This window comes from Narcine bancroftii, chromosome 1, assembly GCF_036971445.1.
Source record: "Narcine bancroftii isolate sNarBan1 chromosome 1, sNarBan1.hap1, whole genome shotgun sequence".
Classification (NCBI taxonomy): Eukaryota; Metazoa; Chordata; class Chondrichthyes; order Torpediniformes; family Narcinidae; genus Narcine; species Narcine bancroftii.
The window spans coordinates 223,650,220-223,663,235 of record NC_091469.1 but is presented as its reverse complement, the minus strand read 5'-3'; the positions used below and the strand labels follow the sequence as shown (position 1 = coordinate 223,663,235).

At 40.1% G+C, this 13,016-nt stretch overlaps 1 protein-coding gene across 2 annotated transcripts in view; it reads left to right on the top strand.

Annotated features, from left to right (window-relative positions):
• The window catches only part of ell2 (elongation factor for RNA polymerase II 2), a 130,920-nt gene that overhangs the window by 112,741 nt on the left and 5,163 nt on the right, over positions 1-13,016 (top strand). The window contains exons 9-11 of one of the 2 annotated variants that reach the window (XM_069891901.1): positions 5,726-5,792; positions 7,433-7,604; positions 9,417-9,461. In XM_069891901.1, coding sequence (XP_069748002.1) covers positions 5,726-5,792; positions 7,433-7,604; positions 9,417-9,461 — 284 coding nt within the window. Of the gene's footprint in view, positions 1-5,694; positions 5,793-7,432; positions 7,605-9,416; positions 9,462-13,016 lie in introns of those variants that run through there. The other variant, XM_069891910.1, reaches the window with a different exon arrangement.

The following is a 13,016-nucleotide window of genomic DNA, read 5'->3' as shown; positions in this document are numbered from 1 at the left end:
GTTGCTAGTCAGAGTGGTGGCTGCTAGGACCATCTTGGGGTCCGAGTCGTCGTTCCCTGATGATGGAGGCGATTTGTGGTCGTCGGTGTCCTCTGCAGGCATCGTGAGAGGTGAGCGTCGACTGGTGGTACTCTCCGTAGTCATGGGGTGCAGTGTGCGGTGGTTAGCAGTATCCGGAGGGATGGGGTGCATCGGTAGGGTGGACTGGTCAACACCCGTGTTGACCACGTTGTCATCATTAGAGGCCTGGGAGGGCGTCAGTAACAGCGGCGCCCGCGCCTGTCCGGCCCAAGGTGGCGGTGCTACATGGGAGGGTGAGGCATGGCTGGCCTTCTTCCACCGCTGCGCTAGTTGCGCTGGGGGAAGTGACGTCACACTGCTGACTGTCGGGGAGAACAACATCATCACGGCCGGTGGAAGTGATGTCATTCTGTAGATCGGAAGTGACGTCGTTGTATTCTTTGGGAGGCAGCGCTGGCAAGAACGAGGGCTGGTCCGGGCGCATGGCGCACACGTGGTGATCATTGCCGGCGAGACCAGAAGTTGGGGCGCAGGGGTTGGGGAGGTCAGAAGTAGCTGCGGACCAATGGCGTCGCACGGAAATTGCATGTGGTGGGGATTGTGAGGGAGGGGGTGAGGTCGTAGAGGGCCGCTGAGCTGCCAGCTGGCTTTGAGAGGCATACCTTCGCGAAGTGACCTTTCTTGCCACATCTCCAGCAGTACTGGTTTTTGGCCGGGCAGTTTTGGCATGATCGACAATCAGTCCCACAGTACTTACAAGGGTGCTGGGCACCTGCAGCAGCAACGTTTTCTTCCCCAGCTTGATCCAGGGCCACAGCAGCCAATTGTGTTGACCACGTGGATGCCTAAGGAAGCCTGGAGTCAAAGTCTTTGATGTGCAGGGCTGCTGCCTCCAGGGTTCAGACTACCTCCACTGTTTTGGCCAGGGAGTAGATATTGTCCTCCAGCAACTTCTGCCTGATGGTCCTCACACGTAACCCTCGAACGTACGCATCTCTGATCAGCCTCTCGACCTCCCTTTCATTTACCCCTGGTTCAGCCAGACAAGGTCAGGCCAACTCGCGCAGGGATCCCAGGTAGGACTCTGCCACCTCCCTGGGCAGTTGGGCACAGATACTCAAGAGGTACCTTGCAAAGACCACATTCGTGGGAGGTTTATACATGGTCTCGAGGGTGTTCATCGCTTCCAAGTAGCTGGTGCAGTCTTTGAGTGCCTGGAAGGCTCAGGGACCCAGCTTTGATCGAAGTAAGACGAGACTCTTTCGATCGGAGTCCAGGATGTCGTTGGCGTAAGCCTTGATGATCGCTTTGACCGTGTGCTTCCAGATCTCGAAGCACATTTGTGCTTCTGGGTGGCGTGGGTCAATTTCAAGGCTCCCGGCACACAGGAGCTTTTCCATAGCAGCTTTAATAATTTATGTTTGACAAATTGCGGTGCGCTATCGGACAGAAGCAAACACACAAAACCTAAAGACTACAACGGGTTTTATTCGCCGTAAACTTCCACAGAACCAGCGGTAACATTGTACTGTTGTAAACTCTGAGAGTGACCTCGAAGGGCCGACTAGGCTTCTATCCTGGAGGGTGATTGACACCCAACCGGGTGGGGCTTGGTCCATTCAGGTCGGCTGATTGACAGCCGGCCAGGTGTTGTCTTGTCCCCATGCTCTTCTGCAGGTACAGAGGTTGCCCCCTGCAGTAGGCCAGTGGTGGACCACCCCATAGTTGCATTACTTAAGCATTAACAATTGCCTATCTGCCATGCCTTTCACTGAAACTCCGATTGCAGATTTATTGTCAGAGTACATACATCACTTCATATATAACCCTGAGATCCTTTTTCTAGCAGGCGAGGCAGAATTGCCAGTTATTGGCAGTGCAAAAAAAAAACTGATTCAACATACACATGTAAACAAATAAAGTGAGAAAAAAAATCAGTGCAAAAATAAGAGTTCTTAAATGAGCCCTTGATTGAGTTTGTTGTTAAGTCTTATGGTGGAGGGGTAGCAGCTGTTCCTGAACCTCTTTCCTGATGGTAGCAGCAAGAATGGAGCATGTGCTAGGTGGTGTGGATCCTTAATGATTGCTGATGCTCTTTGACGGCAGCATTTCCTTTAGATATTATAAAATACCTTGAGGTGCATGTCATTGATAGGTCCAAGCCAGCACGGTTTCATGAAGAGAAGATCCTGCCTGACCAACTTATTGGAATTTTTTTGAGGAAATCTCAAATATCATGTCATTGATAGGTCTAAGCCAGCATGGTTTCATGAAGAGGAGATCCTGCCTGACCAACTTATTGGAATTCTTTGAGGAAATCTCAAATATCATGTCATTGATAGGTCTAAGCCAGCATGGTTTCATGAAGAGGAGATCCTGCCTGACCAACTTATTGGAATTCTTTGAGGAAATCTCAAATATCATGTCATTGATAGGTCCAAGCCAGCATGGTTTCATGAAGAGAAGATCCTGCCTGACCAACTTATTGGAATTTTTTGAGGAAATCTCAAATAGGATGAACAAGGAGAGGCTGTAGGTGTGGTGTATTTGGATTTTAAAAAAGCCTTCAATAAGGTGCTGCATAAGAGGCTGCTAAATAAGATGGGAGCCAATGGAATTACAGGAAAGATATTAGATTGAGTGGATCATTGGCTGACAGACAGAAGGCAAAGGGTGGGAATAAAGAGATCCTGTTCTGGTGAGTAGATTGATGATTTAGATTATGGATTAAATGGTTTTGTGGCTAAATTTGCAGATGATGCCAAGATAGGTGGAGGAACAGGAAGTGTGGAAGAAACCAAATGGTTGCAGGGGAAACACGGACAGTTTAGGAGAGTGAGCAAATAAATGGCAGATCAGATGCAATGTTGAGCAATATACATTTGTACATTTTGGAAGAAGAAATAAAAAGGTAGATTATTATTTGGATGGGCAGTAAATTTGGAAGTGCAAAGGGACTTGGGGGTCCCTGTGCAGGATACCCTAAAAATTAACTACCAGGTTGGATCGGCAGTAAAGTAAGTGAATACTATATTGGCATTCATTTCAAGAGGAATAGTGTATAAGAGTAAGGTGGCTCCCTGGGACATTGGTGAGATCTCATTTGGACTACTGTGTGCAGTTTTTGGCCCCTTATCTCAGAAGGGATATACTGATGTTGGTGAGAGTTCAGAGAAGATTTACGAGAATGATTCCTGGAATGCAAGGCTAATGTATGAGGAGCGTTTATCGGGCTCTAGGAATGTATTCATCCATATATAGCAGGAGGAGAGAGGATCTCCTAGAAACATTTTGAGTGCTTAAAGGATTAGACAGAGTAGATGTGAATAAGGTGTTTTCCTTGGTGGGTGAGTCCAGGACAAGAGGGCACAATCTTAGAATTAGAGGGAACCCATTTAAAACAGAGATGAGGAGAAATTTCTTTAACCAGAGGGTTGTGGATTTGTGGAATTGATTGCCACATACAGCTTTATAGGTCCGATCATTGGGGGGAGTTGTTAGGTATCTAGTTAGTCAAGGTATCAAGAGATATGGGGAAAATGGAACTAGAGGTGAGAATGGTTTAGCTCATGTTGGAGTGGCAGAGCAGACTCGATGGGCCGAATGGCCTACTTCTGTTCCTTGATCTTGTGGTGTTCTCAGTGGTAGGGAGAGCTCCTTCATTTATTATTGCAATTCATTCCTCATACCTTTCTATAGCTTATTTGGACTTGGTTATAAATAATTCATAATAATTCTGTCAAGATAATGTCACTTTTCCCTAAATTACTCCAAACAATTGAACCTTTCACAATGTACAGTACCTATCCAGTACAGACTTCTTGCCTCATTATACCACTTTAAACAAAAAAATGGTGTAGATACACCAGGAATTCATCTTAATGATATTATTGCTAATGTGGTTTGAGCAGATTATATATAGGTTAACTGCACTCCTCTTCTATTTGATGCCATTCCCGACATTACTGTTTGGAAATCTGTGGACATCTCCTATCAATGATAGTGCTGCTTAACTTCATCCAGACTGATTCAGCATCTTGATTTTTTTCTTTTTGACGCAATATTCTTTTTCACTATTGCTCAGGTTGTATTTTTCATAATAGTTCCAACCCAACTCCTTTATCTCTTTGTCCTTCCTATATATTCAATCTATTTGAACATTCAACTCCCAGCCTTGGTCACTCTGCAATTAGAACCATGGGACATTACAGCACTGAAATAGGCCCCTCCGCCCTTGTAGTCTTTGCCAAACTATTATTCTGCCGAGTCCCACTGAATTGTATCCAGTCCATATCCTTCCGTACCTCTCCTATCCATGTGCCTATCCAAGTTTTATGTTAAAATTGAGCCCACTTTCACTTCTTCAGCTGGCAGCTTGTTTCACACTCCCTCCCTTCTGTGTGGAAAAAGTTCGCCCTAAACTTCCCTTTCACCCTTGACTCGCGTCCTCTGGTTTGTATCTCGCCTAATCGCAGTTGAAAAAGCCTATTTGAATTTACTCTTATCTATACCCCTCATAATGCTGAATTCCTCTATCAAATCTCCCCTCATTCTTCCATGCTCCACAGAATAAAGGCCAAACCTTTACCTTCTCCACAAGTTCAGTATTTTACATTTATTTGCATTACTAATGTATTTTTTGTTATGAATTCAACAGAACCTTTAAGTGATTTGACTGTGCCAAGGCAGCATTCATTATAATCGCTCCCTAACTTACTTGCATTGTTTCTATGTCCTTTCTCTGTAGCATTCTAAATTTCTCTCAATCTTGCCCTAAAATGCATGGAGAATTATAATTGGACTGATTTTAACTGGAAGGAATGCAAGGAAGCAGGACCCGAAAATTCTAAGTATTTCTCAATCCAATAAATTAATGAAAAATAACTTGCTTTGACCCATAAATCCCTTCAGAAGGAAAAGTATATCAATGGTGATATCAGTGTACTCCTATAAAACTTACTATAATACTACAATCCTTTGAAAAATTGTTGTTCCAGGTAAATACATTAAAATGCAAAAACTTTTATAGCTGATCAATACTCAACCCTAATTGGCAAGTACTCAAAATATCACTTTTAAATTTCTCTGGTACCTGTTTTGAAAATTGGGTTTTTTTTTATGCATAAGAGAATTTGTAGCTTCCTGACTAGTGTTGTGGGGGGGGGGGGGGGGGGAAGTTATTTGTATTTTACAGCTGCAGAAAATTTGGCATCGGCATGAGACCTATGTACTTTAAGCTAGTTTTAGTTTAAACCACGCTGTGTTATCTTTAATTCCTGAAATGCATGGGGTGGGAAAGGCCCTAAAATTAAATTCTTCATCATTATACTCACATCTGCTGCTTTTAATAAATTAATCCCTGAATGGTCCTTTGTCTGGAGGATTTAGAAACAGTAGGAGACTGGCTGTGGGTGGAGATTGTAAAGCTTTGACCTGCATTGTGTTAGTAATTCAGTTAATGCCGTTACAGATTTGAGAGCCCTTATGGTAGTGACTGAATTGACCATATGGCCACTGTTGTTTGTAATCTGCCAAGGTTAAAACAAGTGCATTATTTCCATGAGATAATAAAATGCAACACAGCGATTTAAAAACATTCCCTCAAGTTTTAGCTGCCGGTGTGACAAGGGTCAAAGGTTTACCGTTTTTGTACCTTCTGCTGTATTTTGACAGATATACACAAGGCTCTCTGTCCTTTTTACAGGATTGAAAATGAAGTGCACTGGTTCCAGTAATTCGACATCACCAACCAAAAAACCTGACTATTTAGTGTGAGTAAATGAAGTTTCCTTTTGCATACTTCCCTCAGTTAAGTAAATCAAATAAACTACCACTAGCTATTTGATTTCTTCCATTTTTTTTCCCATAGCTCTATTTTGTTTTCTGTTATTTGTTGTAATAAGTTATTTTACAAAGTGAAGTATACAGTGGGGATATCTAGCTTGCATTGATTAACAAAAAATTTGAATTTTTATTCAAAAAACAGAGAAAGGAAAAATCTATGATGCCAAGATGCGTGAAATCACTTCCTTAATCTCCACCAGTTTCATTTGAGTGATTATCAGATATAGAAAGATTCTGCAGAATGGTTCACTTAATGACCAATTTCAAAAAGCTAAGCAACATTTTGAAAATGGGACTCAAACAAGTTCTTTGTTCTCATATTTTTATTTGCAAATAAAGTTTCCTTTACAATCTTGGCATATCACAAAAATTTTCCAATCAATGGAGAACTTTAGAAGTCATGGTTATACAGTAGAGGAATGTGGCACCCCATTTTCAGACAGCATGATTCCTCAAATACTGTATAAATGATTTTTCTTTTAAGGGCAACGTGGACATGTAGAGAATCTTTTAAAATAGCCTTGTATATTTGCCCATGAACTCATTCAAGAATTGAATGTTCAAGCTTACTTGAGTAAAACAAAATCCAATGACTCGTAACCCTTTAAGTGAATTTCCCTCTGTATTCAAGATTCCTTTGTCATGTAATAATACTGAATGTGTAACATTACACAAAATTGCCTTCTGCTGCTATAAGGCAGACAGAGTTCCCATTAGTGTTACTGTGCAGGAGAAAGAGAAGCAAGACTGTCCCTTCAGAGACAATGTGTGAATTTGCCACTGCCTCTGCAGCCACACAGACTCTTGTTCGATTCATTGGCAACCTGAGTTCCAGATTCAATCCTCTGATACAGTCATGAAGACTTCAGCTTCTGGGCCTTTTTTGCTCTCAGCACCCTCTCAAATTCTGGCTCTGATAAATCATTCCCATGAGCCAGTCTCCAGCACCCATACAGTACGGGGTTCAACTCTTTAATGTGTTCTGCAATTTTTTTTTTGTTCTACAACATCAAGGTTCAAGATTCTTTTTATTTTCGCACAATAATACATTAAATATTTAACTTTTGCCTGACGTAAGGCAGTGTCGCCATTACCATTGTTCAGTGCCCCTAACAGGAGAAAGAGAAGCAAAAGAGAGTCCCTTCAGTCACTCACTCTCAACAAAATACCTTGCTTCCTGCAGTGTTTTTATAAATTAAATATGGGTCATTCTTGTTGTTTCCTCTTTGATCCATAAGACTGCCTCATGCTTTTGTCTTAGTATTGAAGTAATTCGCTAACAATTCGAATCATTTAAGTAACTGAATTGTTTGTACTTCTGCAGAGTACAGCTTGAATCAAGATTCTGAAACTAGTAATGACAGGCATTTTGCATGTTTGAATTATGGTTATGCCATCCCAAGTTGGAAATGTCTTCAGAAAAATAGTGGAGACATCTACTGTACCAATTGTTTTTCACCTTTACTTATTTCTGTCAAGCCATCTATCCTAATTCAGTTGAATTGTAGCTGAGAAAGCAAAAGGAATACATTTAATGGATAATGTTCGTAATCATTTTGCTCAACAGCAAATATGCAGCCATTATGTCACATGAACAGAGACAAAACTACAAAGATGATTTTAATGCAGAGTATGGTGAATACCGAAGTTTGCACGCCAGATTAGAGAGGGTAACCAAGCGATTTTTGGAGCTGGATGCAGAACGGAAGCGTGTCTCTCCTAACACTGAAGAGTACAAGGTACTGGCATTAGCATTTCCACTATAGCAAATTCTAGTCACTTGTTGTTCTAAATTATTATAATTTCCATACACGTGAGGCTATTCATCAGGGCACAGACCAAATCCTGAGTGCATAACTTATCCTGTGCATTTGATTTGCAGGAACTTGAAAATTGCCTTTACTGTACTGTGAAATTTACATGTAATGAAATTAATTCTTAAATTCTCATGGAGGAGAAATTGCATATTCATAGACATCACTTTTTTGTAAAAAAAAAAGTCAAATTTTCTCAGATTTTTTTTTTCCCCTGTTCTTACATTGACTCACACCAGTCAACCAGAATGAAGAGTCAACTGAAAAGTAGGAACAATAGACTATTTGGGCATTTAGGCAAAGTCCCTCATTCAATATGATCACAGGGGATCTTCCAAATTTGCTGATTCAACTTTGCCACACGCTGGTGAAGTTTTGCTTCATCTCAGATTGCAGTGGCTTTTCCATGGACTGACCTCTGGTCCTTGACCATGGGGATAATCCGTGCTACATTTAATCTGTCCTGTTATAGTAGAATGTAGTTGCTTGTATTGCCACGATCTTTTGAAATCTAGTGAAAATTAACCTAATTGATCTTTATCTGTTGATCTTGCTATCCCATTGCTCACTCGGGTGAAATAGTGAGGCCTCAAATTTAATTGAACCCCACAGGGCCACAAGATTAGTGTATTTGAGGGAAAAGTGAAACTGGTAGATGTAACTAGAATCATAGAAGTGTAAGAGGAGATCATTCAGATCATTTTTTATTAATCACTTTCTCAAAAGGTTTTTCCACTTTCAATAACCTGTGTGCTCATACCCCTGGTCCCACTGCTCCTACACCCTTTGAGAACAGTATGCTTTATTCTATAGAGCATCTCTTCATTCTTCCTCACATTTCCCCTCATTAAACTTCATCTGCCATGGATTTGCCCATTCTATGATCTTGCTTACAATTCACTGAAATTTATTATTATCTTCCAAACAGTTCACAATATTGCCCAGTTTTATCAACTGCAAATTTAGAAATATTGGTTTGCGCTCCTAAGTCTAAGGTCATTAAGATTTTTTTTTTAATTCAGCAATGGCCCAGACACACTCCTGGAGAATGCTGCTATTTATCATCTTCCAGACTGAAGAGCAACCATTCACAATGATATTCTATTGTTTGTTACTCAGCCATTTTGGTGCATATGCTATCAGTGTCCTCTTTGCATCATATGCTTCAACTTTCTTGATCAATCTGTCATAACTAATCCTTCATAAACAGCTTTCTGGAAGTTCACTTTCACCACAGTAACCCTTTTACCCTCAAGTCCATCCAGAATATCAAATTCTATCAAATTGTTTAAACAAGATTTGCCCTAAAATTACAATAGAGAAATAATGTTGATTATTAAATTTTGCATACGTGATGGAACAAACACTTCACTACGTCTTAGCATCTGCAAAAATGACTTTGGTAAGGAGATCCTAGGTATGTTTCAGTTACTTGACAAAAATTTTAAATTCTCCACTGAAACATTAAGCAATTAATAGTTCACTTGAGTTGTAAGCTAATATGGATTAATAAATTCCAGGAGAGATATTTAAAGTCTACTCAATTAAATATTTCTTGGCAAATTTATTTACATTGATTTGCAAATCAGAGCATCCTAACAAAATATAAAAAGGAAATGCATTGTTACTTTAAAAAAAATTACCATCAAATTAAACAATATGGCATTTAAACCTTGTGATATGCAATGTATTTTTGGCAACATTTGGCTCCAGTAATAGATCCCAACTTGTTTGCAGATTATTGATGAAGAAGTTTTACAAGAATACTGGAAAATTACAAAGGTTGGTGATTAGTTTTGAAGTAGTACACCATCTTCACAGTGTAATTTGCATCTTATTATGTTGGTATCAAACACTGCCGCATTCTTAAATTTTATACAAACTAATTTTAGAATCCGAGAGTTGCACAGAACAGAGCCTTTGTCTGTGCTCGCCAAATTAGCATTTTGGGCTTGTCCCATTTGCCTGCATTTGCTTCATATTCTTCTCAGACCTTCCATAAGTATCTGTCCAAATGTCTTTAGGCTGTCAGAATTGAATGTGCTTCTTCAGTTTCCTCTAGCAGCTCATTCCAGATTCAGACTGCCTTCTGAATGAAAAAAATTGCTTCTCTGATCCCCCTTAAATCTTTTCCCTCTCACTTTAAACCTATTCCCCTCTATTTTTGGAATCAATGACCCTGGGAAGAAACTAAGCGTCCAGAACATGACAGCACAGAAACAGGCCCTACAGCCCATCTAGTCCTTGCTGAACTATTTTCCACCTAATCCCATTGACTTATGTTTGGACTAGAACCCACCATACCCCCTCCCATCCATGTGCCTATTCAAATTTATTTTAAATGTTGCAATCAAACCTGCATCCACTACTTCTGCTGGCAGCTCGTTTCCCTCTGTTACCCTTTAACTGTCACCCTAAATGCATGTTCTCTAGTTCTTATCTCACCTGACCTCAGTGGTAAAAGCCAACTTGCATTGAACTTGCTGTATCCCTCATAATTTTGTATATCTCTATCAGATTTCCCTATTTTCTGTTGTTCCAGTGAATAAAGTCATATTCAACCTTTCCCCACAACTTGGCTCCTCAAGTCCTGGTACCATCCTTGTAAATTTTCTCTGAACTCTTTCAATTTTTTGTTCTCAATAGCCATATAAAACTGCCCACAATACTCCAAATTTGGCCTCACCAATGCCTTGTATAATTTCAACATAGCATCCAACTCCTGTACTCAATACTTTGATTTATGAATGCCAATACCTGGTGCTACTTTCAAGGAATTATGCATCTGTATTCCCAGATCCCTCTGTTCTACCCCACTGCATTGTCCCTTACTGTGCAAGTCCTACCCTGGTTTGTCCTCCCAAAGAGGAATGTCTCAAACTTGTCCACATCTGCCATTTTGTATCTTTTTTTTGGTCCATTTCCCATTTGAAGCTTTGAAAACCTTCCTTGTGGTCCACTGCATCCATAATCTAGTGTCATTTGCAAATTTACTGATCAAATTTACCACATCATCCAGATCATTAATATACACGACGAACAATAATGGATCTAACACCGATCCCTGAGACACAACTCTTGTCACCGTCCACCAGTCGGAGAGGCATTCGTCTACTACCACTCTTTGGCTTGTCTCGCCAAGCCAGTGTATAATGCAATTTACTACATGGTCACGAATACTGAGTGACTGAAACTTCTTGACTAACCTCCCATGCAGGACTTCATCATAGCTCTTACTAATGTGGACCATATTCACTGCCTTTCCTTCAACGTTCCTGGTAATCTCCTCAAAAAATCGAAGGTAGACTTCTAATCCAGGCACCATCCTGGTTGAATCTCCTTTCCTCCACTTACTGATGTCCTTCCTATAGCTGGTCAACCAGAACTCCACACACTATTCTTTAGTGGTTTCACTATTGCCTTGTATAGCTGAATCATAATGTCCAAAATATTGTACTTGATAGCCTGCCAAATGCTGCTTTCATCACCTTGTTCACCTGAGTTGCCACTTTCAAGGAACAATGCATCTGTACCCCTTGGTTTGTCTGTTCAACAACTTGTATCAGGCCCTACCACTCACCATGCAAGTACCATCTTCATTTGGATTACTGTAATGCATTTGTTCAGTTTAATATTGAACTGTATTTCATATCTATCTATGTAAAGTTAGTTATGGGTGGACAGGACAATATACAGGTCACAGCACATTTACAGAAACACCATTGCACCTAGAGAGAGAGAATGCATTTTGGAATCACCAAGTCTGGAAGGACCAGGCTCTAATGGAGCTGAAATGGGTCTTAATTGATTCCAGGACAATGGGTGTGTATGAACAGCCTTCTGCTGGCAGCTGTTCACTTAAGCATGTTCTTCCTTGAGTGACGTGATCAGGCTTTCAGGAATCACAACCACTTAAACCTCTTGGACAGGGATGAGGTCAGATGTTTTTATGATGTGAAGTGATAATTTAAAGGAAAAATGAAACTGGAACGGTGGTGATGTCATGTCACATGATTCAGAGAAACATAACTGAAGGAAGAGAGACGTTTTGAAACCATACTGAAGAGATTGACCATCCTGTGAGTAAGACAGGACTGAGATGCAGTAACCAGAAAAGGTACTGTTGTGGGAAAAGGGGAACACAGAATAAGTGGCTTTGAAGTAAGAAAGACCACTTTGCTCTTGATTAAGAAAGCCATCATTGTGGAGATCACAGTTCTGTAACCCTGACAAGATGGGGGGGACCTTGTGAAAACACAAATTAAGAATATCTGTCGAAAAGGTAACATCAAAAGACTTGAGTTTAGAGATTTGAAGATATGATGTTTAAAAGTGCTTCATAATTACCTCTAAACTGTGATTAAAAAATCTTCAAGCAACACAAGATGTTTGATCCTGAAGTTTAAAATTGTCTTTTCAGACAAGCTCAAACTGTAATGGTTTGGATTTTCTCTCTCTCTCTCTCACACACTCACAAGAAATGTTATGTTATTAATAGTTTAATAAAAACTTTTGTTTTGAATTTACTATTGTCTGGTGAATTTTCCATTGTTAGTTCATAAACAAAAATTGTTAGTAACAGTTACCAAAGGCAACAGCTCATTAGTTAGAGTTAAATTCAGGTGGTCCTTGACTCACCTTCCCAACTGATATTGATACAGTTATAAACTTGAAATTCCTTCCTCACTCTCCACTGTATCACCAATTTTGGTGTCATCTGCAAGTTTTTACTGATCATGTAAACTATATTGCCATTTAAATTGTTAATATAGATAAGAGCCAACAGTGGACCCAGTACCGATTCCTCCAGTACACAATGATTACATTTTTCTCAAACATCTGATGGCATCATTTGTATTTCTTAGCTTGCCTCTTTCCTGAATCAGATTTATGATTTTAGACCCTAATTTAGCACTTGATTATCAAATACAGCTTGGTGTTCTTTTGCAGCACAGAGTTACAGCAAATGTACATTATTTGAATTTATAATTTCTGAATATGAATTCAATTGTATCTAAACTTTTGTGCTGGGCCTCGCGAGATCTTGCGTGCACAGCATTGTATCTGATCTATGGTTGTCCCATCATTTTGCACCTAATAAACCCAAGACATCAGCTTGCCATTATTCCACAAGTGAATCGGGCCACACATCCCATCCTGCCTTTAGATAAATACCATTGATCCCATTTCACTGATTTTTAGTTTGATAGAGATATTTTTTGGAATAGAGTTGGAATTGACTCATTAACAGTAATTTGGTCCTTAACTTTTTTAATTAAACCTGCAAGCAAAGAAAAATTCAAAAGTGATCATTTTTAATGAAAGTTGACAATCACA